The sequence below is a fragment of the Erithacus rubecula genome (assembly GCF_903797595.1).
Source record: "Erithacus rubecula genome assembly, chromosome: 34".
NCBI classification, from domain to species: Eukaryota; Metazoa; Chordata; class Aves; order Passeriformes; family Muscicapidae; genus Erithacus; species Erithacus rubecula.
The window spans coordinates 902,941-930,193 of NC_136684.1; the positions used below are offsets into that span (position 1 = coordinate 902,941).

At 50.6% G+C, this 27,253-nt stretch overlaps 2 protein-coding genes across 2 annotated transcripts in view; one reads left to right on the top strand and one right to left on the bottom strand.

The window, feature by feature from the left end:
• Nucleotides 1-27,253, bottom strand: part of LOC306814037 (zinc finger protein 541-like) — a 263,524-nt gene that overhangs the window by 230,411 nt on the left and 5,860 nt on the right. The window lies entirely within an intron of this gene.
• LOC306814040 (olfactory receptor 14C36-like) lies at nucleotides 5,820-6,953 on the top strand (the record flags this gene model as incomplete). The annotated part of the gene is made up of 1 exon (XM_079329741.1): nucleotides 5,820-6,953. The coding sequence occupies one exon, from the start codon at nucleotides 5,820-5,822 to the stop codon at nucleotides 6,792-6,794; it is 975 nt and encodes a 324-aa protein (XP_079185867.1). The 3' UTR covers nucleotides 6,795-6,953.

The window sequence follows — 27,253 nt, forward strand, 5'->3', positions numbered from 1 at the left end:
CCCTTGTGACACTGCAGATCCAAGGAGACCATTGTGGCACTGAGAAATCTCATGGAAACCAAAGTCCACTGTGATAGAGAAAGGCCCCATGGAACCAAAGTGCCATGGTGACACTGTGGAGCCACATGGAATCAATGGTCCATTGTCATACTGCAGATTCAAGGAGGCCATGGTGACTCTATGGAACCTCCTGCAACCATGGGTGCACTGTGACACTGCAAGGTCCCACAAAACCAAGGAGTCTATTGTGACACTGCAGAACCTCACTGAACCAAGCTGACCATGTTATATACTACAGAACCTCGTGGAACAAAGGGTCCATGGTGACACTGCAGAACTGTTGCTGAGAGTATGAAAGCTCATGGAACCAAAAGTCCACTGTTACCAAGGGGCTACTGTGACACTGTGGATCCAAGGAGATCATTGTGACACCCAGGAACCTCATAAAACCAAGAGCCCATTGTTACACTAAAGGGACTTATGAAACCAAAGGTTGGTTGAGACATTGCAGAACTTCATGAAACAATGGAGACTATTATGAAATGGAATCACACATTTAACGAGGTTGGAAAAGACCTTTGAGGTCTTCAAGTCTAACCCATGACCTAACATCACCTCACCAACCTAAACATGGCTCTGAGTGCCACGTCCAGTCTTTTTTAAATGCCTCTGGGGAAGTGACTCCACCACCTCCCTTGGCAGAAGATTCCAGTGATCAATCACACTTTCAGTGATAAATTTTTTTCCTGATGTCTAACCTGGATTTCCCCTGGCTCATCTTATGCCTGTGTCTTCTCATTCTGTCAGTGGTTGCCTGGGAGAAGAGACCAACCCCCACCTGACTACAAGCTCTGTTCAGTAGTTGTAGTCTTACTGCAGACCATTGTAGCCATTTGGGCCATTGCAGCACAGCAGGACCTCATGGAGTCAAGGGGAGCACAGTGACAGTGTGGGGCTGCATGGGACAAAGGGGCCATTCTGACACTGTGGAACCAAGGAGAACTTTGTGACACTACAGGGCATCATGGAACCAAGGACGCCATTGTGACACTACAGGGTCTCATGGAGCCGTGGAGGCCATGATGATACTTTGAGTCCACGTGGAGCCAAAGGACCCTTGTGGCACTGCAGGACCTCATGGAACCAAGGACACAAGAGCGTCACTGTGAGCTCGAAGAGGCCAAGGGAGCATTCTCACACTGGAGACCATTGTGATACTGTGGGGCATCGTGGGACCAAGGGTCCATTGTGACACAGCACACCCTCATGAAACCATGGAGGCCTTTTCTAAAATTTGAGGCTTTGTGAAATCAAAGGGCCGTTTTTGCTTTTCAGGGCATTTTGGCTCCTGGAGGACCACAGTGACACTCTGGGATCTCATGGAATCAATGGTCTGTTTTACCACTGCAGGGCCTTATGGAATCATGGACACTACAGGTGATGCCTTGGAGTGTCTACCTAGAGCAGAGGCTAGACAAGGTTAAGAGAATAAAGTGAGTATTTATTATAAAGGCCTTCAAGAGATTTGCCTTGTGCAGTCAAAAGCCTCCCACAGGCTACACACAAGACAGATGGTGGTCATGAGTGTTTCAGATAGATATAAACTTCGTCCATTTGCATATCAGGGTTAATCCTCCAATTATAGCTTCAGGTAATGAAGTCATATTCCCCCAGTTTGCTCCCCCCACCAATTCACTTTATCCTTTTCAGAGCCTGAGGCTGTAGGGAGTCCTTCCGTTTCAGCGGAATTGTTTTATCTGACCAAAATGTGAAGACAGCTGCATAACGCTTCATATGGAGTTTAGAGTTGTGCCCAAATGCAGTAGAGGGCTTGAAAATATAAAGACTAAAATCTTAAGGCATCACAGCCCTCACCGAACCAGGAGCCACTGTGACACTTAGCAGCCCCATGGAAACAAGGAGTTCATTGTGAGCCTACAAGGGCTCATGGAAGCTAGGAACCATTGTGACACTAGGGGGTTCTCTCAAGCCAAGGGGTGATTGTGTCACTGTGTAGCACCATTGAACCAAGGAGTTCATTGTGAAACTACAGGGCCCATGGAACTAAGGATTAATGTAACAGTTTGGACCCCATGGAACCAAATGTCCATTGTGACACTCTGGGGCCTCATGGAATCCTGGAGGCCATGATGATACTTTGAGGCCTCACTGAATCAAGGGGCTCTGCAGGATTTTGTGGAACCAAGAAGAACCTTCTGCCATTGTGAGTCCCCAAGGAACCAAGGGTCCATTCTGATACTGTGGCACTAAGGAGACCTTGGTGACACTGCAAGTCTTCATGAGAGCATGGGACCATTGTGACACTGTGGAGACCTATGGAAACAAGAGGCCGGTGTGACACATCTGGGCCTCATGGAACCAAAGATCTGATATGACAAAAGCATTGTTACACTGCAGGGTCCCATGGATCTAAGGGAACAGGTAATAGGTCTGGTTGGTTTGGCCTGACTGGTCCAGCTGCCCTTGGCATGTCAAGGGTCTCTTGTCATGTGCCTCTGAAATACTGGGGCTCTGGGCTTTTCTTTAAAATGAAAAAGAGCTGTCCTCATTCAAGGAGCTATGGCCAAAATGGGATTCCCCCTCCAAAATTCCCAATATTCAGGGGTTTGCTCCTACACAAAAGCTGCCATTAGCAACAAGTCTGGCTTCCCTTGTCTTCCTAAGGGCTGGCTTCACCTGCCTTCAAAGCCTGGGGCTCAGTGCTTTCATTGCTATGGAAAAGACATGTCCCTCCTGCATAGGCAACCATGGCTTGAATTGGTACTTTTCCTCTAAAATTCCTATCCTCAGGAGTTTCTCCCAAACAAAAGTTGCCAGGACAGACAGGTCTGGCTGGCCTTGACCTCTGGTGGTCACCTCTATTGAGGTCTGAAATACTGGGGCTCTCTGCTTTCCTTCCTATGGGAAAATAACTATTCATCTTCTCCAGATGCCCACGGCTGAAATTTGGATTCCACCTCCAAAAGTCCTATATCCCATAATTGCTTCTAGACAAAAGCTGCCATTACAGACAGGCCTGGCTGGTCTTGGCCACTGGAGGCTGCAGTTCAGCAGCCCCTAAAACACTGGGGCTCCACAATTATCCTTCCTGTGGAGACCATGGTGACACTGTGGGGCCTCATGGAACCAAAGGTCCACTGTGACACTGCAGAAGCAAGGAGAGCATTGTGACACTGATGGGTCCTCATGGAAGGAAGAGGACATGGAAAAGGCCTGGCTGCTTTTGCCTCCCAGGCGTCACGTGGCAGCTCTGGCTGACCTTGGCATGTTCAGGGCTGCCTCTCATCTGCCCCTGGAGCACTGGGGCTCTGTGCTTTCCTTGCCATGGAAAAGAACTGTCTGTCTTTCCAGGTACCCATGGCTACATTGGTACTGTCCCTAAACATTCCCTGTATGCAAGGGTTTCTCCTACACAAAAGCTACCAGGACAGACAGCTCTGTCTGGCCTGGGCCTCTGGTAGTCACCTCTCAGCTGCCCCTGAAACACTGGGGCTCTGTTCCTTCCCACATATGGAAAAGAACCGGCATTCTTGACATTTGGCCTGTCAAATTCTATCTATCCAAGGAATGCTCCCATAAAAAAGTACTCAGAACAGAAAGGTCAGGCTGGCCTTGTTCTACTGCTGATTTCCATAGACTATGAGCAGAATTTTTTCATTTGCCAACACCCTGGAGAAAGCCCAGAGGTCTCCCAAAGTGGGGTTTGAAGGCTGCAAGCACGTGACCACTGCACAGGGACAAAGGAGCTCTGTGCTCAGTGGAGTGGAGACTGAGGACACTAGAGGAGAGCCATGGGAGTGCTTGGAGGGAAGTTTCAGACATGTTATATCTTTTTGACATGGTAGAGAACAGCAGGAGAAAGAAAGAATTAATGACAGAAACAGCTGGGGAGAACCAAGAATAAAGGAATTTATCTCCTAGGGAACTGGAGTGGCACAACACATCCCCCAGAAGGAGTCTGGAGCAGCCCAAGGCTTTGTGTGTCCAGGCAGAGGCAGGCAGGACACAGAGCTGTCAGCAAAGGAAGGGCCAGTGAGGTGGGGCAGCCAGGGAATGATGACAGCCTGCAGGGACAGAGGCGCAGGGCATGGACACTGTAGCACAGCCTGGGCTGCAGAGGGCACAGGGATGGGCAGCAGCTGAAAGGCCCTGCCAGAGCCAACTGCTGCAGCACTTGAGCCATGGCTGCTGGCCCTGGGCCTGAGACCTGCAGGGGACAAGTGAGCCTTGCTGTTCTGGGGCCTCATTTCCTCCTTATTCCTGCTCAGCAGCCTGGCAGGAGCTGCCCCATGGTCCTGCCCTTGGCATTGCACATCCCCAGAGCCCAGTGCCCCAGGAAGAGCCCTGAGCAATGAGGGAGGGACAGGATGTGCCCTGCCAGGGGCTGGGGCTCAGCCCTTGGCCCTTTGCATTCCTGAAATCCAGCTGTGCTCAGCACCAGAGACACCTTTCCCTTGTTTGTCCCCAGCTGTCATCAGTGTCTCCAGTGTTCTGCTCCAAATGCAACCGAGGACACTTTCTCTGTTGTGTTCCTTACTGGGATCCATTAAAAGTTAAAGAAACTTTGGAGTTTGAATCTGACTTTGAGTTCTTCAGAAGTTTTTTGAACACTCTCTCAGGGACTGAGTCTTATGTAAACAGCACCAAAGCCCTGAGAGGGTCATTAAAGTCCTTGTGCTGTGTCTGTGCTGCTGAGCTGGGCCAAGCTCCTGGCACAGAAGGAGCCCTAGGAAACCAAGAAGAGCTTCAAAAACACATTTCTCTTGATGAGCAGCTCTTCTCAGAGCCCAGCAGGGCTGGGGCACTGCCTGCAGCCACCCCAGGCACAGCAAAGAGGCATTGAAAGCTTCAATGAGTCAGGGCTGGGAAGATGCTCACAAGTGACTGGGGCAGAATCACTCCCAGCCCTTGACACAGGAAGCCTCTGGCTGCAGGACAAGACAGCTGCAGCTCCTGGAGTGGTCTCCTAAAGCTGGAACATCCCAATGCCTACAGACTCTCTGAGTACCTGCTCTGATTCTCTCTTGTGTAGAGCAGCCAGGGGTGCCCAGGGCTGTGCTGCAGAGCAGGGTCCTGCAGCCCAGGGCTCTGTGCTGGGGCAGGGACTCTGCTGCCAGCCAGGGACAGCTCTCAGCCAACCCTGGGAGCTGCCCCAGCACTGGGGGACAAGGTCTGGTTGGGTGGAAGGAGACATCTGGTAAGGCTTGGAAGTGTTCTCCTTGTGTGGGGAGGATGTTGCATTGTTCAGGGCTGCTCCCAGCATGCCATTAAACTCCAGAATACTTCCAACAGATTATACAGGGAACACAGCAAGGTAGGGACTACATAAAAGGGAAAATCATGATTTTTTAATCTAGTGCTCTTGGTTGCCTGGATAGAAAATTGCACAATGATATTCATCTTTCAGTTCAGGCTGAGAAAAGTAAAGAAAAATTCTTAGATATTACATACAAACTAAGAAACCATGCATTGTCAGAAGTCAGCACAGGGTCCCTTAGAGGCAGCATCAGTGTCACTTTTCTAGCCTCCTCAGGGCTGCTGTGATGTTGCCATCAGAGTCTGCAGAGGCAGAGCTGGTCCTGGGCAATACCCTGTGCTGGAAGGGGTCTGCAGGGCAGAGCTGAGCCCCCAGGGCTGGGCTGAGCTCTGACAGCACTGGCAGGGCCCACCCCTGGGCAGAGGGAAGCAGCTGCTGGCAGGGACAGCTCCAGGCAGCAGAGCCCTGGGCAGGCAATGGGGACAAAGTGCCACCAAGATGGAATGGGATATTTAAAGTACTCTATAAACCAAAATATTCCATGATTACTTTTTTTACAGATCCCAATGGCAAGACACAACAAGTGTCCAACAGCAGCTCCATCAGCCACTTCCTCCTGCTGCCATTGGCAGACACGCGGCAGTTGCAGCTCCTGCATTTCTGCCTCTTCCTGGGCATCTCCCTGACTGCCCTCCTGGCCAACGGCCTCATCATCAGTGCCATTGCCTGCGGCCACCACCTGCACACCCCCATGTTCTTCTTCCTGCTCAACCTGGCCCTCACTGACCTGGGCTGCATCTGCACCACTGTGCCCAAAGCCATGCACAATTCCCTCTGGGACACCAGGAACATCTCCTACTCAGGATGTGCTGCACAGGTATTTTTGCTTGTCTTCTTCCTTGGATCAGAGTATTCCCTCCTGACCGTCATGTGCTACGACCACTACGTGTCCATCTGCAAACCCCTGCACTACGGGACCCTCCTGGGCAGCAGAGCTTGTGCCCACATGGCAGCAGCTGCCTGGGCCAGTGGCTTTCTCTATGCTCTGCTGCACACAGGCAACATATTTTCCCTGCCCTTGTGCCATGGCAATGCCCTGGGCCAGTTTTTCTGTGAAATCCCACACATCCTCAAGCTCTCCTGTTCACACTCAAACCTCAGAGAACGTGGATTTCTTGGTGTTAGTGCCATTTTAGCAGTCGGATGTTTTGTGTTCATTGTTTTCTCGTATGTGCAGATCTTCAGGGCGGTGCTGAGGATCCCCTCTGAGCAGGGACGGCACAAAGTCTTTTCCACCTGCCTCCCTCACCTGGCCGTGCTCTCTCTGTTCCTCAGTACTGGCACATTTGCTAATCTGAAGCCCCCCTCCATGTCCTCCCCATCCCTGGATCTGGCAGTGTCAGTTCTGTACTCAGTGGTGCCTCCAGTCTTGAACCCCCTCATCTACAGCCTGAGGAACCAGGAGCTCAAGGATGGCCTGAGGAAAATCATCATGAACACTTTTCAGAAGGAATAAACTCTCATTTCCCTGTATAGCTCTTCCGGTGTTACTCATTAATGCCCACTCTGTGTCTTTTGGGGTTTTTTTGCTGGCACAAGTATTATATTTTTGAGAATTTGTTAACTGTGAAACTTTCATCTATACCTTTTTTAGTTCGCTATTCACATTTCTAGTGTGAACTGCAGGCTATATAACCCAGGAATTGTACTACATATGTGCCTACACAAAATAAAGAACTCAGTGTTGCTGTGTTTGCCTGATATCTTTCCTCCCTGACTTCTCTGGAGCTGCAGTGTTGGTGCCTCTAGGCGCACCTAGGGTGAAAAGGGAATCTCAGTGCTCCTCCCTGCCTGGCAGCCCCAGGGCTTCTGCTCCATAACCTCCCCTTCCTTCACTTCCATGCTTCTCTTTAGAGCCCCTGTGTTGGTTTAATGTCTCAGGGCTCTCTAAGCTCAGTCCCTGTCCTGCTGTGTGACTGTCCAGGCACTGCAGGCAGGGACAGGCCATGGGCACTGCTGGGACAGAGCTGGGCTCTGCAACAGCATTTCCATCATGCAAGGGCATGTCCCCAGTGCAGGGCCTGAAAGCTTTAATCTCCTTCCCCGTTTGCTCTCAAGGATGTTCCAAACACAGAGCCCTGGAGAGGAGAACAGCAGTGACAGCCAAAGTGTGGCACTGTTCAGGGTGGGGCTGTCCCAGCAGTGCCCCTACAAAGCCATTGCCACTTCCAGCAGTGGCCTCTCACCCCAGGTCACAGAGGTTGCTCTTCCCTGCTTGGAAGGACATCAAGTGACCGGATCAGGAGTCTGTGTTTGCAGTGCAGGGACATTCCACAGTCCTGAAATTGTGTGTGTGTGTGAGGGGACATAAACTCAGTGAGAGCAAACACCTTCAGCTGTTTCTGGAGTTTCCAGAGGGTAATGTCCCCTGGGACCCCCTGGATGCGGGGCTGGGATGAGTTCCTGTGCCCAGAGCTCCCTGTGTCCATCCCTTTGGCCCTGGGGCACCTTGGGCAGGGGCAGGGCAGGGTGACACTGGCAGGGTTGAGGTCCCTGCCAGGCTCTGGCAGTAGCAGCAGAGCCCAGGGACTCCCTGCTATGGGTTTTTCTTTTCCCTTGGTGTGTCTGAGAACTTTGTGTAATCAGCACCCCCAATTCTCTCCTCCAAGGAGTCCAGGAGGAGCCTGTGTTGGTGATGGACCTCAGTGGGACTGACACTGAAACTGCATGAAAAACAGAAACTCCCCTACAGTATCTCCTCAGTGTTAGGGAATTTAGGCATTTCTTTATTCTGGCCAGGATGTTACTGTGGCCAGTATGTGCAATAGAAATCATTCCATCCACACATGACTGCCTTGTGCAGTGAAAATCATTCCATCATACATGGCTCTTTACTAGGTTTTTGATGTATTTATACAGACAAAACCCAAAGAAATTCAGGTTTCATTGAAGAAATTAATTGATCTAAATTTCACAGTTCTTAGTATTCAATCTCCTGTTGTTTATTGATCCTTTTCCCTTTGATGTGAATTAGGCCTTCATTCATTGGTTCTTTTACCAATCTTTTCCCAGACCAGGTGTCTCCAACTACAATGGGGATGATGTCATTAATGCTTATTTACCTCCGTATCTTCTGGTTACTCCCAATTTGCAGATGCTAAGCTCATCAGGCCTCACCCAACCTCAGTGAACAGAGTCTTTTCAAGAGAAACTTCAATTTCCCTCTGCCTGGGCAAAAGCAAACAAACCCCTGACTGAAGTTACATTAAAAAACTTCAAGTTTGTATCATTTGCAACAATTCCACTAGGTTCAGTGTCACAATGCTCTCCTTGGCTCCATGTGGTCACGCAGTGTCACATCAGCCCCTGGGCTCCACAAAGCCCTGCAGTGTCACAGTTGCCTCTCTGTTCCACGGGGCTCCACAGTGTCACCATGACTCCTTGGTTCCATGGACCCCACAGTGTCACTGTGGTCCCCTTGGTCCACAAGGCTCTGAAGTGTCACATTGGTTCAATGAGGTTTGGATGAGTCACATACCACTCCTTGGTTCCACAAGGCCCTGCTGTGTCACAGTGCCCATGGTTCCATGAGTTTCCATAGTGTCACCATGGTGTCCTTGGACCTGCAGTATCACAATGCTCTCCTTGGTACCATCCCACCCCAATCTCTCAATGACTTTTTGGTTCCATGAGTTTCCACAGTTCCACAAGGGTCTCCTTGGTGCCATGAGGATACAAAAATTACAAACATTCAGCAAGACCTGCATAACACACCTGGGAACATCTGTCTGCATTCCAATTAGGGGTTAAAGGTGAGAATGGCACCAGCAGCTTCCATCTGCAACAGGAATCCAGAGAAAGGTCAGGAACAGAGAATTCAGCTGAAAGACTCAAAGAATTCACAGAATGACAGAATCACAGGATCACTAGGTTGGAAGATCAAGATCATCAGGTCCAACTGCTGCGTAACACTTTCATATGCCACCGAGTGCCATATCCAGTCTTTTTTTAAACACATCCAGGGATGGTGTCTCCACCAATCCCCGTGCAGATCATTCCAGGACTTTATCACCCTTTCTGTAAAAACTTTTTCCTAATATCCAACCTATATTTCCCTTGACACAGCTTATGACAGACCTCTCATTCTGTCAGTTGTTGCCTGATGAAAAAGACCAACCCCACCTGACCACAACCACCTTTCAGGAAGTTGTAGAGAGGGATAAGGTCACTCCTGAGACTACTTTTCTCCAGGATAAACATCCCCAGCTTTCTCAGCCACTCCCATAGCACTTGTGTTCCAGACCCCTCACCAGCCTTGTTTCCCTTCTCTGGACACGTTCTAGGCCCTCCACGTTCTTCCTAAATTGAGAGGCCCTGGACAGGACAGGAACTTGAGGTGCTTCCAATCAGTGCTGAGGTCAGGGCAAGAATCACTGCCCTGCTCCTGCTGGCCACACCATTCTTGATCCAGGCCAGGTACTATTGGCCTTCTTGGCCACCTGGAGACACTGCTGGTTCATGTCCAGCCTGCTGTCCATCAGTGCCCTCAGGTCCCTTTCTGCCTGGCTGCTGTCCAGCCACTCTGTCCCCAGCCTGTAAAGCTACAGGGGTTGTTGCGGCCAAAGTGCAGGACCTGGCACTTGGTCTTGTTAAACCTCACCATGGTGGATTTGGACCCTGGAACCAGCCTGTCCAGGCCCCTCTGCAGAGCCTTCCTACCCTCCTGCAGATCCATACTCCAAGACAACTTGGTGTCACCACAATTCCATGAGGCCCTAGGGTGTCACAATGGTCTCCATGATTCCATGAGGCCTCCCCGTGTCACAATGTCCCTTTGGTTCCAGGGGACCCCTTGGTGTCCCAGAGTCCCAGGATCCTTCAGGCTTGCACTGTCACAGTGGATCCTTGGTTCCATGAGGTCTTACAGTGCAGCAATGCTCTCCTTGGTCCCACAGTGCCACAATGGCCTCTTGGTCTCAAGGGACACCATGGTGTCAAACATGTTTCCTTCATTCCATCAGCCCCTGAGGAGCAGCACTGGCCCCTTGGTTCCATGGAGCCCTGCAGTGTCACAATGGCCCCATCATTACACGAGGTCCTGCTCTGTCACAATGCTCTGCATGGTCCCACAAGGCCCTGCAAGGTCACAGTGGCCTCTTGGTTCCATGAGGCCTCCAAGTGCCACCATGAATTCCTTGGTGCTGCAGTGTCACAGGGACCCTTGGTTCCATGGGGCACCGCAGTGTCACCGTTGTTCCCTTTGTTCCAAGAGTCCTTGCAGTGGAAAAATGGTCCCTTGATTCCATTGGGCCCCAGGCTTCCACAAGGCTCTCCTTGGTCCCACAGTGTCACAGTGGCCCCTTGGTTCCACAAGGCCCTGCAGTGTCACAGTGGCCTCTGTGGTTCCACAAGGAACCAGAGTGTCACAATGGACTCCTTGCTTCCATGTAGCCCCACAGTGTCACAGTGGCCCCTTGGCTCTGTGGTGCCATGTCGTACACAGTGTCACCATGGTCCTCTCAGTTCCATGAGGTCCTGCAGTGTCACAATGGCCCCTTGCTTCCCCAGGGCCCTGCAGTGTCACAATCATCCCAGAATCACCCAGGCTGGAAAAGACCTTTGAGAACATCAAGTCCAACCTGTGACCCAACACCACCTTGCTACCCAGACCATGACACTCAGTGCCACATCCAGTCTTTCCTGAAACACTTCCAGGGACAGTGACTCACCCACCTCTCTGGGCAGTCCAATGCAATGCCCAATCACCTTCTTTGTAAAGAATATTTCCTAATGTCCAGCCTAAACCTCCCCTGGTGCAGCCTAAGGCTGTGTCCTCCTGTCCTGTTTCTGTTCATTGGGAAAAGAGCCTGAGTCCTATTTGGCTCGACTCTCCAGTCAGGGAGCTGTAGAGAGGTCTCCCCTGAGCATCCTTTTCTCCAGGATAAACATCCTCAGTTCTCTCAGCCTCTCCTCACTGGACTTGTGTTCCAGACCCCTCACCAGCCTTGTTACCCTTCTCTGGACATGCTCCAGTCCCTCCATGTCCTTCCTAAACTGGGGGACAAGAACTGGACACAGCACTCGAGTGCTGCCCAACCAGTGCCAAGCACAGGGGAAGAATCACTGCCCTGGTCCTGCTGGCCACACCATTCCTGATCCACTGGAGTTCCAGGGGTTGGATGATGGAAATGTTGGAGAGTGGAGACAAAGTGTTATTGACTGTCAGCCATGGTGTGTCCTGTTTTTCATATCTATTCAGACTGCATTAGAAGGTGCAGGGGGTCAATATGAATTGGACATTGCTGGTATCAATCTATAAATATGAAAACTTAAAAGGACAAAACACTTCTCTCTGCAATGCTTTCAATATAATATACAATATATTCACTTTGAATATGCTTCTGAAATCTGTCTAATTTACCACAGAAGAATTGAAAACTTAAATTATTTTCAGGGGCATTCCTTGTTTGGGTGTTTTGAAGAAATATTTATGAGCCTTTGTCACTGAATTCCTGAACTGAAGAGCTCAAGAAAGTAGAGTTCAATTTTAAGTTTGCCATGGATTTAGCCTTGGACAAATTGCCAGTGCATCCACTAGAATTTTATGCACATTTACTGCTGTGATATAGGATTATGAGGAAGGCCAAACAAGCTCAAACTTTAAAGGGTACTAAGAAAGTACGAGAAAAAACCACCTCAGAATAAAACTTTCAGAACACTACTCTTCCCCCCACAACTTCTTTTCTTTCACACTGATAAAGTACAGAAACAGATCAGTCAGTTTACCATCTCTAAAAGCAGCTATTCACCGATTTACTTGGGTGAGGAGAACTTCTCTTCAGTCTATGGAGATTTCTCCACAAGAAAACAGTTTTCTCCTGGCCTCTATGTCACAGTGAATCAGCCATTCTGGAGAATGTAAATTGGATCCCTCTGTAGAAATCCCTTCCTTGATTTATAGTTATCCCAAATCTAACTGTGAAGACGATATCAAGTTATGGGGTACACTTTAAAGATTATAATAGTTAAAACAAAAGCTCTTTTCATCTTTGAAAACAGAGTTCTTTCTTCTTCTCTTCCCTGGGGGACAGCAGGGATCTTCATGTCTCTCCTCTCTATTCAAATTTCTCATGGGATCACAGTCATTTCAACATCTGCTTTCTTTAGTACAAATGCCTCTGCTCATGTCTACTGTTACAACAATTCATCCTCCCCATAATGCATTTTTTATGAGTTATATGGAAACAAGAGTCTCTTCTCCATGGCTTAAAACCAGAGAAATTTCAGTCCACGACTCACCTCCTTCTGTCATCGGAAACCTGACTCTTCCTTTTGTCTGACCTTGGTATTTTCATGCTGTTTCTGTGCCTATCTTCACCTTGGTCCCGTTCTTCCACTCAGGAGAGAGAACAAAGGGTCTGCAAGTCTCATTCTGTCAGTGAAAGAGTTAATATTTTGCCTGATCCTGCAGAAGTGATCTCTCCTGGGCCACAGCCCAGAGATACTTTACAATGGGAACTTTTTTGTGGCTGTGCTAGGGACCTGGGCCAGGGTAGCAGGGGCCAAGGCCAGAAGGGCAGGGGCTGCTCTGGGAGGGGGCAGGATCTCGACAGCCAGACTAGAACTCAGAGGCTGCACTCATGGCTACCCTTCCCCCTTGCCTTGTGATTTCTGGAGAAACTCATCGGGGCAGCATTCTAGCCACACCATGGGCCAGTCTGGCCATTCTGAGTGGAGGGGGAAGCAGGCAGGACCTCAGCAGCCAATGGCCCTGCCTATCAATCCCCCTCCCCAAGTTACTCAAAATTTGGAAGAGGACAGAAACACAAGAAATAGAAGACACAAAGACAAAATAGTTATAGAGAAGCACACACACTGCTAGCAGCTCCTGGATTCCAGCAGTGTTCAGTTCAAAATTCCAAGGGTAGGTAGGGTCAAGATGTGTTCTTACCTAGTGGTCTGTTCTAAATTCTCCTTGGTCTTCCTGGGTCCTTCCCCTGGGAAGTCCCCAGTCATTTGGTCACTCAGGAGCTGGGCTGGGACTCCAGGGTTGGGTGTGGAGCATTTCCTTTGGTGTGACACAGACCACAGGAGCAGAAGGAAGGGTAAAGACCATAGGCTGAGTCTATGGTCTGTGTTTTTTAAGCCCCTGGGCCTTTGTGGTCCTCCCCCCAGGTGGGACTTGTGATTGCTCGGACAATCAGAGCCTGGGTCAGCACCAGCCCACTGTGTGACTGACTGACAGCTCATCCCAAGGTGTCTGGGACACTGATCTCATCCAGCCTCTGACAGTGACCATGGTGACACTGCAGAACCTCATGGAACCATGGGTCAGTTGTGACAATGCAGGTCCAAGGACACCATGGTTACACTGAGGAGCCTCATGGAATCAAAGAGACCATTATGACACTCTGGTGCCTCATGGAATCAGGAGGACCATTGTGAAACTCAGAATCCCTATGAAACCAATGGTCAAAGATGATGCTTTGAGCCCTGTAAAACCAAGGAGCCATGGTGACACTGAAACAGGGGGAATTAAAATTAAAATTAAATAGTTAAGTGTAAAAATAAGGAGGATGCTTTAACTAATACGGGGCTGACAAGATTCTATGAATGCTTCACTTTCTCTGTCTTTGCAGAAACACGAGGACAGAGCAAGGCTACAAGATAACATAGAGGGCCAAGATTGCATAAATGGGGTGGAAGAGTGACATCTCTTCTAGATAATGGTGATTCCTTAGACCCCTGAGCCAGCAAAGACTGGTATCAAGGTCTGAAAAGCAACTAAAGACTAATAAGCACACATTAAGAGGGCAAGGTGAAACATTCAACTGAGAGGACGACTGTTTACTTCATCCCAAGGAACCCCAGATGACCACCAGAACAACCAACAAGGAGCAGTGCGCAGCCACAAAGAGGTGTGGGGCTAATTTTAATATGAAGCAGGGACAGGCAGGGTTAGGACATGAATATGTATCAGGTGCATTGTGCAATCCTAGTTTGTAGAGAATAAAAAGAGAGGAACAGGTTGCCGAAGCTCTGCCTGTTTTTGGAGGAGCTATCCCCCCTGCACCTCAGCGCTGAATAAAATACATACCTATAACTTTGTGGGTTATAAAGCTTTTCCAAGCATCAATTTGGGTGACCCCACTGTTCCCCTGAGATTTTGGGGTGCCCCTTTACCCTCCAGATGGTGCAGAACATCATCTTCACTGATCCCACAGACCAAAGTGCCTTGGTGTACTTGTGCTGCATCCTCTCCCAAGGTAATATGGGGTTCCCTCCTACCCCTGGGGCCCTGACCTGGAGTTTTGAAGTGCCCTCTGAACATAGGGTGCTCCCCTACCGAGGGTCATCTTTGTCCACATTGACTGGGAGGATGCAACAGTGGCCGTCATCTTCTCCTGGGCCATAATGGTGAGTTAGGACACTTGAGTGATCCAAAAATCACCTAGATATCCCCAAAAATGACCTGAGTATCCCACGGTACTCCCAAAAATCACTCGAGTATCCCCAAAAAATCACCTGGTTACACCTGGGTACTGTCCAAAAATATCCTGGATCGCCCCACAAGTCATCTGGATACACCTGGGTAACCCTTGGACACCTGGATAATCCAACACTCCTGGGCTCCCCCAAAATTAGTGTCCCAAAATCCCTCATTGCTTTGATTGGGTAGACCTGGTGTCCCTAAAATCTGCATTGTCTTCATTATGTAGACTGTGTTTCTCCAAATACCTTCTGACTTCAATAGGGTAGACTAGGTGTCCTGTTTATCCCAAATTATTGTCACTAATCTCTCAGTAGTCCCAGTCGTGCCCCAGTGCTCCCAGTAACCCCAGTGACTCCCTTAGCTGCTCCCAGTGCTCCAAGGAATAGCTCCCAGTTTGACTTGTTTGCCCTCCCAGTTCTCCCAGTGCTCACAGTTTACCCATTTTCCCCCTTTTCTCCTTTCTAGTACTTCCAGTTTCCCCCCAGTGGTTCCAGTTCCTCCCCCAGTGCTCCCTCTTAGCTCTTCCCAGTGTTCCCAGTTCAACTAGTAACCATTCCCGATCAAGTCCTATTCCTAGCAAAACCTGGTGTCCCTCAATCCCCATTGACTTCAATGGGTAGACGCAATGTCCCCAAAGTTACATTGCTAAAAATCCCAATTTTGGCCTTAGAATTCTCAGATATTGGGCTGAAAACAGATTTTTTGGGCTTACTTGGAGGCACAGTTTCAGCACAGGCCACATGTGTGGGTTCAGGGATTCAGGACTGGCTTGCAGGAATTCATCCAGGATTTTTAGAGCATTAACACTGCAATCCTGGAGCGGAAATTCACAGAATTCAGCCCAAGATTTCTGCCAGATTTACCCAAATCTCATTTTAGCCCCAAATCCACATTGGCTTTAATGGGTAGACGAGGTTTCCCTAAATCCCCATTGATTTCAATAGGGTAGACCTTTGATCCCTACATCCCATTTGATTTTTAATATGGTAGACCTGGTTTCCTTTTATCCCCATTGATTTCAAAGGGTAGGTCTGATGTCCAAAAATTTCCTATCAGGAGATTAACATTTCAAAAGACAGGGTAACTGAGAGACATCATAAAAGATGGTTTATTGCTTTATTGCATCAGTCTCATAGAAGAGTAAGACATTAAAGGTTCACATCCAAGGCCATAATATCAGAAGCCACCTATTTCTTAGCTTCAATGCATTATGTTAGTTTTTTAGCCAAATACTTCTATGAAGTTCACTAGCGTCTTTTTACACCAATCATTAATTGCTTCTCTTCTCATGGCTTTGCCACAATGTGTCATTTTTCAATCAATCATATAACACTTCACAAACCTACATTAATACATCTTAAACTTCGAACTAACTATAACATGTTCTATTGCTGAACTTTAAAATCTTTTACTATCTTACTCAAATACTGCTGTCAGAGTGTGACTAGAGGGTTTGCCAATTTCAAATGTTTAATTTCCTTTAGAGATAGGATTTAGGAGTAAAGACAACACAGGCTTAAAACTTAAAACCAAAGTACAAGAAGAAATTTATTGATAACACACACAAAAAATAATTCAGAATAAGATTTCTAGATTATTCCCTCTTCCCTTCAGTCCACATTTCTTACTGTTGGGGGTTGAGTGTTTTTCTATTACTGTGTCAATTTAAAGAATTTTTCCCATTATCATGCCAATGGAGCTGGCCGGGTTACACCCAGGATCTCTGATGACTCTAGACATAAGGGGTCGGTGGGAACAGCTCCTGGAGGGGCCTCTCGGTCTTCCAGAGGGGACCCATGTTTCCGGCGAGCTCGGAGCAGGACACCCTGTCTGCAGCCCACACGGTGGAACACAGGAGAGCCAGACCCTCTGTGATCACCTGCCCTGCATCTGCCCCATTCCAGCCTCCTGCCTCTGCGGACACAGCTGATCACCCGGACACAAACGGTGAGCGAGGAGCCGCCGCTCCAGCCCGTTCTCGCCCGAGACCGGCGTGGCCGCTGTCGCCCCCTCCCGCCTCTGCTCCCACCTGCCCTCGGCAGCTCTGGGCTGTGGACTAAGCACAGAAACAGTGTGCTTGCATCTAAAGGGACTGACATCAAGTTATCTATTCTGTTCTGTTAGCAATTTTAACAACTGCTGTTGTTTTCTGCTTGTACGGTTTGATATAATAGTAAAAGAGCTGTTATTCCTACCCCCTTATCTCTGCCTCAGAGTCCTTGATTCAAACAATTATAATACTTGGGGGAAGTGCAATTAAAGTCTCTATTTCAAAGGAAAACTTCTGCCTTTACTGGCAGACACCTGTCTTTTCAAAACAGGTCACTTACCAACCACATACAGAGAACACTTCAGTCAGTTATCCACTCAAATAATCATTTCAGTTCACTTAAGAGAGAAAAGTTCCTTTTTCTGCTTTAGACTTAGAGGGTGTCTTCACCTTCACAGTCTGCATCCACCGGGACCTACAGAATTATGAATTTTCCTCTCATTTTCACTGTCCATCCAGAGCTGTGTTATGGGTTACAATGCATACATGGGGTACTACATTTCAAGGCATGCTGCTGAAAAATAGAAAGGAATTAATAATAACGATAAAGCACCAGGTGTTGGTTGAGAAACAGTTCTCACACTATGTGACAGGGTTTGTTTTCTTCTATTGTCCAATGGACTGCTATTCTGTTTGCAGCTTGTGAACCACACTATAAATGTAGTTCGCTTTTTCAATAAATCGCTTCTTTAGCTACTAGCTCTGGAAGTCTTTGTCGTTATTTGCTTGACTTCTGGAGCATACAGAGACAACCCAACACTGATGGCAAAGAAAGAAACAGGACTTGCATCTTCTGACCATTTCCAATTTATGGTCATCTGTGGCCACAGTCCCTGTCCTGGCTGACAGTATGAGTGATTTGGCTGCTATCAAAAAGGAGAAAGCAGCATAAACTAATGACAGAATGTTGCGATGCCATGGGCGTCCTTGCAGGATCACCTGTAGCTGTCAGCCACCAACTCTGACACAGGGCCAGTACTGACCACCATGGGCCAATTTTCCCTGAACGCTGGTGGGATTTTTCTCCATTTGGGTCAGGCCTTTCAGGTCCTTTCTATCCTCACCTTTTCCTTCTGTGGCCTTTCCTTTTCCAGTAGAATCCAAGTTTGAACCTCTGCTTGTGTCTCATAGAAGTATCTGGGGTTGAATTTGGGAACTGTCGGGGATGGACAGTGACAGGAGCTGGTCCCCAGCCTTAGAACAAGGTGGGGTGACTCCAATGGCCAGCAGTGGGCACAGACAGCAGAGCCAGACGTGTCTCCTGCTGTGTCTCCAGCCGCTGTGTCAGTGTCACCCATAACCTTCCCAGCTCCAGAGCGGGGCTGCCCCTTTGTGACGCACTCACCCCTGGTTCTCTTGTTTCCATGGCCACAGAACCCCCACCCCAACTCCATCCCTTTGCCTTCCCTTCCCAAGGGCAGCCAGCCCTGTGCCTAGCCAGGCCTGAGGGTTTGACACTGTCTAGGAAGTTGATGCTTTCCAAAGCTACTTTTCAAAGGCCTTCATTTCTGTCATTCCCACTCAGTTCTGGGCTGCAGCTTGTTGGTTGGGGATTCTGTTTATTTCTCTTCACAACAAATAAAGTGCTGGGACACAACCAGGTGTTGGAAGTAAAAGAAGCTTTGCACCCCCCAGGATATGACCCCTGAATTCAGTTGGCCAATATCATTAGGGAACAAACTGACCATCCAAATGTTCCACCTTTGCTCTGCTTCATTGCTTCAGGGGTTTATTCCCTGCTTTCTTTATTGCAGAGACACTGAAACCCAACATAAACAGGATTTGTCTCAAAATATTTCTGATCTTGGCACTTCCTGACAATTCAAAATTTTCTTACATGGGGCAGGTTCTTCTGAAATACTCTCCAACAGAGTGGTTAAAAGTAATCATGCTTGATTTTGCAGAACTGAGCATGAGCCAAGGGACCAGTGGGTCTGATCCCTTTTCCCACATCAGCAAAATTATTTCTTCAAGACTCATCTCTCCTATCTCCTCAAAGAAGCTTTTCACTCTTCATTCGATGCCTCCAGTATTTAGTGGGCCAGTATGATCAGTGTGTCTGTAGGGTGGAAATTTGCCATACAAAAGGTTCTCCTTCGTTGTGGCAGGGGTTCATTCCTGCTTTCTTTCCTGAAGACACACCCAAACCCAACACTGCAACACCAGCCTCAAAACGATTCTCATTCTGACTGTCCCTAAAAATTCAGAACCATCCTCAGAGTGTTTCCCTGTTCCCAGGAACAGGCTCCAAGGCTGGGCTCTCACTTGCACAGAATGAAGAAGAGCTGCTGCACTTGCCAGTGGCTCAGGGGCTCACGATAAGTGCTTTGAATGCAGCTTTTGTGCATACTCTGCCTCCCTGAGCCAAGCAGCATTCCTGGGCATGGACACCCCTGCTGCAGCCAACATCCTCCCAGCACAGCTGCAGGAACGAGATTGCAGCAAGTCCTGGCTGAAGGAGTCTCCAGTCTGCTACAGCCCTGCACCTGCAGTGGAATCACCTTGTGCTGCCATGGGAGAGCAAAGGGGGTGAGGGGCTCTTTGCAAATGAGGGTCTCCTCAATGTTCTGCTGCTGCTGCTTCCTGGGCCTGATTCAGCTGCTGCTGCATTCCCCCACAGCTGTATTAGGAGCCTGCCTGGAAAAATGACACTGCCAGTACAAGTGACAGCCACCCATCCCTGCCATGACCATGCCCACAGGGCATCCAGCTTATCAAACTCTCCAGTCAGGTGATATTAGACAATGTAAAAGTACCTTCAAACAATGCATTTTCCACATTCTGCCAAAATCATGGCCACACAGTCCACGTGTTGGGGGCAGACTGCTCTCGGCAGAATGGGGGCAGCCCCAGCAGCTGCTCTCCCTGTGGCTGGATGACCATGGCAGTGGAGGCAAGTCTCTCACCGTGCCCACTGCTGTGGCACCCAGTGCTCTGGAGTTGCTCCCACTGAACTCAGGGTGCTGCTATTGCAGCAACACCGCTTCACATATTTGATAACAAAGACTTGAAGTGGCATACTGGACTTGCCCAAAGAGCTACTAAAAAAAAGGGGAGGGGGCAGGGGAGTTAGAATAGAATTCACTCTTTCTAATACAAGCATACATTGATTTAAGCAGGGACATTGGGCTAATCATACTGGGGACTGGTTTGAAAGCCTTGTCTCTAGGAATTCCCACCAGTCGGCAAGATTGTTTCAGGAGAAAGGAGTAGATAAGATTTTACAACACATCTGTGAGCAAGTCTGAGCCAGAACTCAAAGCACAAGACAAATACTCCCAAATTTGCTACCCATAGGGAAAGGAAGCAGAAAAGCAGATAAAGCAAGTGCCATTGCAACTAAATTGCCTGCATTTATCTCATGGCCCAAGCTTTCCATACAAAAGCACCTCAGTTCAAATGCACAGCTGAAGATCAAGGAATGAAAGTGTTTCAAGAGCATTTAAAGCCTGGTTCCCTTTACTTTCAAGGAAAGGGAGATGCTAAATTCCTTAAAAACACAAATGCAGGTCTATTTGGGACTGCATCCTTCAAAACAAGGAATGGAGGTTTAGAGCTGCAGAACTGTTTCCATTGGAAAACCCCTTAAGACCAGAGAATCTCCCTAATAACCGGAGGCTGCTAACACTGTGAAGGCCACCACTAAAGCATATCCCAGGACAGGATGCTCTTGGCCTTCTTGACCACCTGGGTACCCTCTGGCTCATGTTCAGCCACTGCCAACCAGCACCCCCATGACCTTTTGAGCTGGGTGGCTTTCCAACCACTCTGCCCCCAGCCTGTAGCCTCTCATGGTTGTTGTGGCTGAAGTGCAGGATGGGGCACTTCACCTTGTTGAACCTCATACAGGTGGCCTCAGCCCATGATCCATCCTGTCCAGTGTCTCTGCAGACACCTTCCAGCAGATCTACAGTCCCACCCAGCCTGGGTGCCTCTGTTCCCAGGGAAACTCGCTGACCTGTTTGGCATGGACACTTCTGTGTGGAGCCCCGGCATCGGGGATGGAGGTCTGGGCTCCGGGCCAGCTCAGGGGGCCTTGGCCAAGGAGCCCAGGCAGGGGCAGCTGAGCAGCGCTGCCCCCAGGGTCACTGCCAGGGAGGAGGACAAGGGGAAGGGCCATCAGGGCTCAGCCTCACAAAAAGGGAAGGTGGGAGCTGAGCCACTGTCTAGTGACCACCCATTAGATGGGTTGATTGTAAAGCTGTGTGTTCACCTCACTCACTTTGTCCCTTTGACGTGATCTATAATTTCTCATTCCCTATCAACAACTCAGATGAAGGCAAGGAGTTCATGGAATGTGGCATGCTCTGTGCACACTCTGAAGCTTCATCTGACTCTGCATCAACAACCCTGCACGGCCGGGAAGGACAGGGACACGCCGGAGCAGGAGCCCAACAGGGACACCAAGGGGCTGCGAGGGCTGGAGCAGCTCTCCAGCAAGGAAGGCCTGGCACAGCTGGGCTTCTTCAGCCTGCAAAAGAGACTTAGGCTTAGGCTTGGCCCAACTGCGGCCTTCCAGTACCTGATGGCAACCTACAAGAAAGCTGGACAGGGACTTTGTATAAGGGCAGGCAGAGAGAGCACAGGGGAGAATGGATCCAAATTGAAAGAGAGTAGACTTAGATGAGAGATGCAGAAAAAAAGACTTTTCTGGAACAGGTTGCCTAGAGAAGCTGTGCATGCCCCACCCCTGACAGTGTACGAGGCCAGGCTGGATGGAGCTCAGGACAAGTCGGTCTGGTACAAGGGGTCCCCAGGCACAGCACGGGGGTTGCAGCAATGTGATCTTCCAGGTCCCTTCCAAGTCAAAGCATGCCATGACTCCGTGATTCTAGGATACCTCCCCTCCTCATCCTCTGGCAGAAAAAGAAACTTGGCACCAAGTTCCATGTTGCAGACCATGTCTTTTGACAACCTGCTACTGTTCCAACAGAGAATGAAAAGAGATGACAATAGTGACACGGTTTCTCTTTTCTACTTGACATTTCAATGCTCCGCTCCTGTCCACACCAGCAAAACTCAGAAGAGGCGATTCTTCCCTACGAAATGCTTTGTCTCACACAAAGAAGAAAGCCACAAGCCAACAGTCTTCTTTATTCTTACACTGCTTTATTTGGTTCTTTCCGTAATAGAAATTCGCTCTTTTTTGTTTGTTTTGTTTGTTTGTTTCTTTGTTCATTTCGTTCCATGGGGTGTGGAACGAACCTCCGTTGGGTTCGCAGAGGCCACAGAAGAATGGCCTCACACTCCGGCGGCTCCGCAGCAGATCGGGTTCCCGCTCAACTTTCCGCTCACTCTCCATCCCCTTGTCCCTTTGACACTCCCTCTGCTCCCATCGCGTCCTGTCTGTGTTCCTCCTCTCCCAGCCCAGCTCATGCCGTGCCCCGCAAGATGCCCATGGGCAAGCCGGCCCCCTGCCCAGCCCTGCCGGGCCTGCTGCTGTGCTGCCTGCACGGGGCTCTGTCCATTCTGGCTGCAGCGCCTTTTGCAGAGCCTCTAGCAGAGCTCTTCACTCTGGTGGCACTGGTGCTAGAGCAGCTCCGCCCGACCCCGGCCCTAAATAAGGCCCCTCCGCAGCTCCGCCTGCAGCTGCCCCACAGCCACTCGGCTCCCGCCCCGTGGCCAGCAGCTTTCCCGGTGCAAGCCCCGCCACCTGTCAGCTCGACCGCTGTCCCCAAGCGGCCGGAGCCCGGGGTGGGTGGGTGCCCCAGGCAGAATCCCAGGGGTACAGTGCAGTCCACACAGGCAGAGAAGCCTCCCCTGGAGCAGCTCTACTGGGAGGGCTCACTGCTGGGGAGCAGCGGCTGCGGCAGCATTTACGCTGGGACCCGGCTCGCCGACGGCACCCCATTAAGAGACGGGGCTGGCTGGGAGCGGGGAGGGGGATGGCGGGCGGCGAGTTGAGCCCGCCACTCACCTTGGCTTGCAGGCGGCCATCAAGCGAGTGGCCCGGGATGGCATCTGGCAGTGGGCCCCACTAGTGAGTGATCAGGGCCAGTGGGAGCAGCCGGCGGGGTGTGCCAGATGGGCCGAAGGCAGGTCTGGCAGGGTGGGTGGCAGCCGGGGAGCTAGCGTGGAGGGAGCGGGGAGGGAGCAGGGAGGGAGCAGGGACCCCTCAGCATCCTGGGCCAGGCAGTGGCGAGCTGCAGCAGGGCTGGGCAGGGGGTGCCAAAGGTGCGGCGCAGCATCAGCCTCTCTGACAGCATTGCAGTCCCCCTGCAGCACAATGGTGCCCTTGTGCCCTTGTGCCCCCGGAGCTGGTGCTCAACTGGATGGTGTCATGCCCTGGCTTGCGCAGCTTCATGCGGCTCCTGGAGTGGTTTGAGCTGCCTGACATCTTCACGCTGGTCATGGAGCATCCGGAGCGCTGCCAGGACCTGTGGCACTTGCTGGAGGCGGGCAGGTCCCTGCCAGAGCCCATGGTGCGGGGGCTATTCCTCCAGGTGCTGCTGGCCGTGCTGCACTGCACCAGTGCCAGTGTCCTGCACCGCAACATCAAGGCCGAGAATGTCCTTGTCGACCTGGGCACCGATGAGGCGAAGCTCATCAACTTTGGCTGCAGCACCATCCTCCAGGACACCTTCTACACCTGCATAGCAGGTGAGCCCAAAGCTGGGGCCCAGCTGGGCAGCAGAGGTTCTTCCCTTTGCTGGCACAGGGCGAAGACAGAGGGAGGGAGGGAGGGAGGGAGGGAGGGAGGGAGGGAGGGAGGGAGGGAGGGAGGGAGGGAGGGAGGGAGGGAGGGAGGGAGGGAGGGAGGGAGGGAGGGAGGGAGGGAGGGAGGGAGGGAGGGGGAGGGAGGGAGGGAGGGAGGGAGGGAGGGGGAGGGAGGGAGGGGAGGGAGGGGGAATTCTTCTTCAGCCAGCTGCAGCCAAGCTGCTTTTAACCAGGGGCAGGGGCCCACAGAAAGAGAGATGGCCACGGGCTGGGCACGGCTGGCAGGGCCAGAGGCACCCAGGCCTTTGTGCCCTGGGCTGGGCAGTGCCTCTGGAGCCCCACAGGAGGAACTTTCCCTGCAGGGGCTGCACTTTGCTGCTGCCTCGGCCCTCCCTGAGCAGGCTGGCAGGGTTTGCAGGGTGATGCCATTTGTCCTTGCTGCCCCTCCCATCCCAGTGCCCCAGGAACAGCCCTGAGCCACCCGTGAGGGACAGGCCCTGCTGGGCCAGGCCTGGGCTCAGGCCTTGGCCTTTCTGCTGTCTCCAACCAGCCCAGGCCTTGCTCAGCATTGCAGTTCCTGCTCACAGCCTTTGTCTCCTGCAATCCTGCCCTCAAGGATCTGCTCTCACCAGTCCCTGGGAAGCCTTTGGCAGTCCCTGCCCTCAGTGAGGCCATGATGCTCCAAGTAACTTGGAGTTTTGCTTCTGCTTCCTTGAACAGCTTCTTCAACCTTCTCTCAATGCCTGGGGGTACTGGACTCAGCCCCAAATCTCCTCAAAGTGGAGCTCATTAAAAAACAGAAAGATTTCAGGATCTCTTTGTCTTCCTTCATTTGTCTTCAAGTCTCCAGGGCTTGTGCAACCAATTGGAGTCAGCGTGGAGTACTGTCTAGGAAGAAGATTTCAAGGTGCACCTCACTAATTTTTGTTTAAATCAAGGGCATATTATTTTAATTGTTCAGTTCAGGCTAGAGGTGGCTTAAGCATTCCTTAAGTTATCTCAGTGCTGAATGTCTCCTTAGGAGGTTTGGGCACAGACCAAGAATGAGCTTCTTGCAGCTGACTCTATATGGACAAACTGCTTCTCACACTGAACCTCACCGTGTCTGAAATTGGGCAAGTAGGACTGAAATCCCAAAACATTTAAACAAAATTATTTTTCTTTGTAAATACAATTTATAAAAATAATCTATAATTAAAAGTGATAATAATAGTTATAAGTATAATATTACTTTTCTTTTTTGTTACTATATTATTCTATTATTTTATTATTCTATTTTTACATTTATATAAAAAATCGATCAATTTTAGCAACCAAAATTAACTTTGATTCATTGGTTCTAAGTAACACAATTCCCTTTATTAATTAACTGACCAATATTGGCTATTCATTTCTTCCACTTCATGTTTATTAGTCCTTTTTATAGTCCATTCATATTTTTTCTAATCATTTTCTCAGACAGGGCCACTTTGGGTCACTGGAGACATTTCTGGGGCAGTTTGAGGTCTGGGGAGGGAATTTAGAAAGAACTTGAGGGTCTGGAGGACACTTGGGGGAGCTGGGTGGTCACTCTGAGGGACACTAAGGAACAATGAGAAAAAAATCAGTCACTGTGGGAGATCTTGGGGATCCAGGGAGGCACTTGGGAGGGCTGCAACCCTCAACTCCCAGCAGTGCTGCCACCTTGTGGACTCAGCATAGCACTGCAGCTCCCCTTTTGCCAAGTAGTGCTACCCCATTCTGGACACAAGGTATTGCTGCAGCCCCCCTCTTTCCACCAGTGTTTCCCCCTTGAGAACAGCATGGTACTTCAGCCCCCTTCTGAGAAGTGCTGCCCCATTGTGGACACAATCCGATACTGCCCTCACCCCCCACTCTGAGCAGAGCTTCCCCCTGTGGGCACAGCTTAGTACTGCAGCCCCCACCTCTGAGCAGGGCTGCCCCTTTTGGACACAGCATGGTACTTCAGCCTCCCCCTGCCTGCAGCAGTGCTGCCCCCTTGTGGGCACAGCATAGTACTGCAGTCTCTTAATTCTAAGCAATGCTGCCCCCTTGTGGACACAGCATGTTAGTGCAGGCCATGCCCTCCTGCAGCAGTGATGCCCCTTGTGGACACAGCATGGTACTGCAGTCCTCTCCTTCTGAACAGTTCTGCCCCCTTGTCCTGGTTTGAAAGGACAGGTGTCTGCCAGTAGGGGCAGAAGTTTCCCTTTTTGGAATAGAGACTTTGGTTCCACTCCCCTCCCCCAAGTATTACGATTGTTTGAATCAAGGACTCTGAGGCAGAGATAAGGGGGGGTGGGAATAACAGCTCTTTTACTAATATATCTAACTATACAAACAGAAAACAATAACAGTTAAAATTGCTAACAGAACGAAATAGATAACTCGGTGTCAGTCCCTTTAGATGCAAGCACGCTGTCTCTGTACTTAGTCCAGAGCCCGGATTTGCCAGAGGGCAGACGGGAACGAAGGCAGGAGGGAGGGGGGAGGGGCAGCAGCGGCCACGCAGGTCTCGGGCAGGAACGGGCTCACCCTCACCGAGGGCGGCGGCTCCTCGCTCACCGTGTGTGTCCGGGGGATCAGCTGTGTCCGCAGAGGCAGGAGGCTGGAAACGGGGCAGATGCAGGGCAGGTGATCGCAGAGGGTCTGGCTCTGCTGTGCTCGGCCGCGTGGCTGAACGATCCCAGGCGTCCTCCTCCCAGCTCGCTGGAAACGCGAGTGCCCTCCTGGAAGCCTCAGAGGCCCCTCCGGGGGCCGTCCCCACTCACCCCCTTTGTCTGGACCCATCAGGGACCCTGGGTGTAACCTGGCCAGCTCCATTGGCATGATAATGGGAAAAATTCTTACAATTGACACAGTAACAGAAAAACACTCAACCCCGAACACCCCTTGTGGACAAATATCTGATATTGCAGCGATCACACCCACTGAGCTGTGCAGTCCCTTTGTGGGCATAGCCCGTTACTGCAGCCCTCCCCGCGAGCAGGGATTCCCCCATTTTGACACAGCATGGTACTTCAACCTCTGCCCTCCTTGAGCAGTGCTGCCTCCTTCTGGTCATAGCTGGGTACTACAGCCCCCCATTTCAAGTAGTGTTTCCCCTTGTGGACACAACCTGGTACTGAAGCCCTCCCCCCCGAGCAGTCCTGCCCCTTTGTGGACACAGCCCTGTACTGCAGGTCCCCCACTCCACGAGCTGTGCTGACCCCTTTGGAAAACAGTCCAATACTGCAGCCCCTCCCCGTGAACAGTGCTGCTCCTTGTGGACACAGCATGATACTACAGCCACTCCTCCTCTGAGCATTGCTGCCCCCTTTTCAACACAGTCCAGTACTGCAGCCCCCTCTCCCAGCAGTGCTGTCCCCTTGTGGATACAGCATGATACTGCACTCCCTGCAATTCACAAGCAATGCTGCCCCTTTGCAGACACAACCTGGTACAGGAGCCCCCCACTCTGTGCAATGCTGTCCCCTTGTGGACACAGCATGGTACTGGAGCCCCTCCACCAGAGGAGTGTTGCCCTCTTGTGGACACAATCCAGTACAGCAGCTTCCACTGCACCTGAACAGTGTTGCACCCTTCTGGACACAGTCTGATACTGCTTCCCCTCCCCCCTTCCCCCCAGAGCAGTGCTGCCCCTTTGTGGAGAGAACATTGTACTGCCGCCCACACCATTCCGCAGCAATGTCCCCCTCCAAGCAGTGCTGTCCCCTTGTGCATAGAAGTCAGCACTGCAGTCCCCTCCCCCCCGCCCCCTTTCCACGAGCAGTGC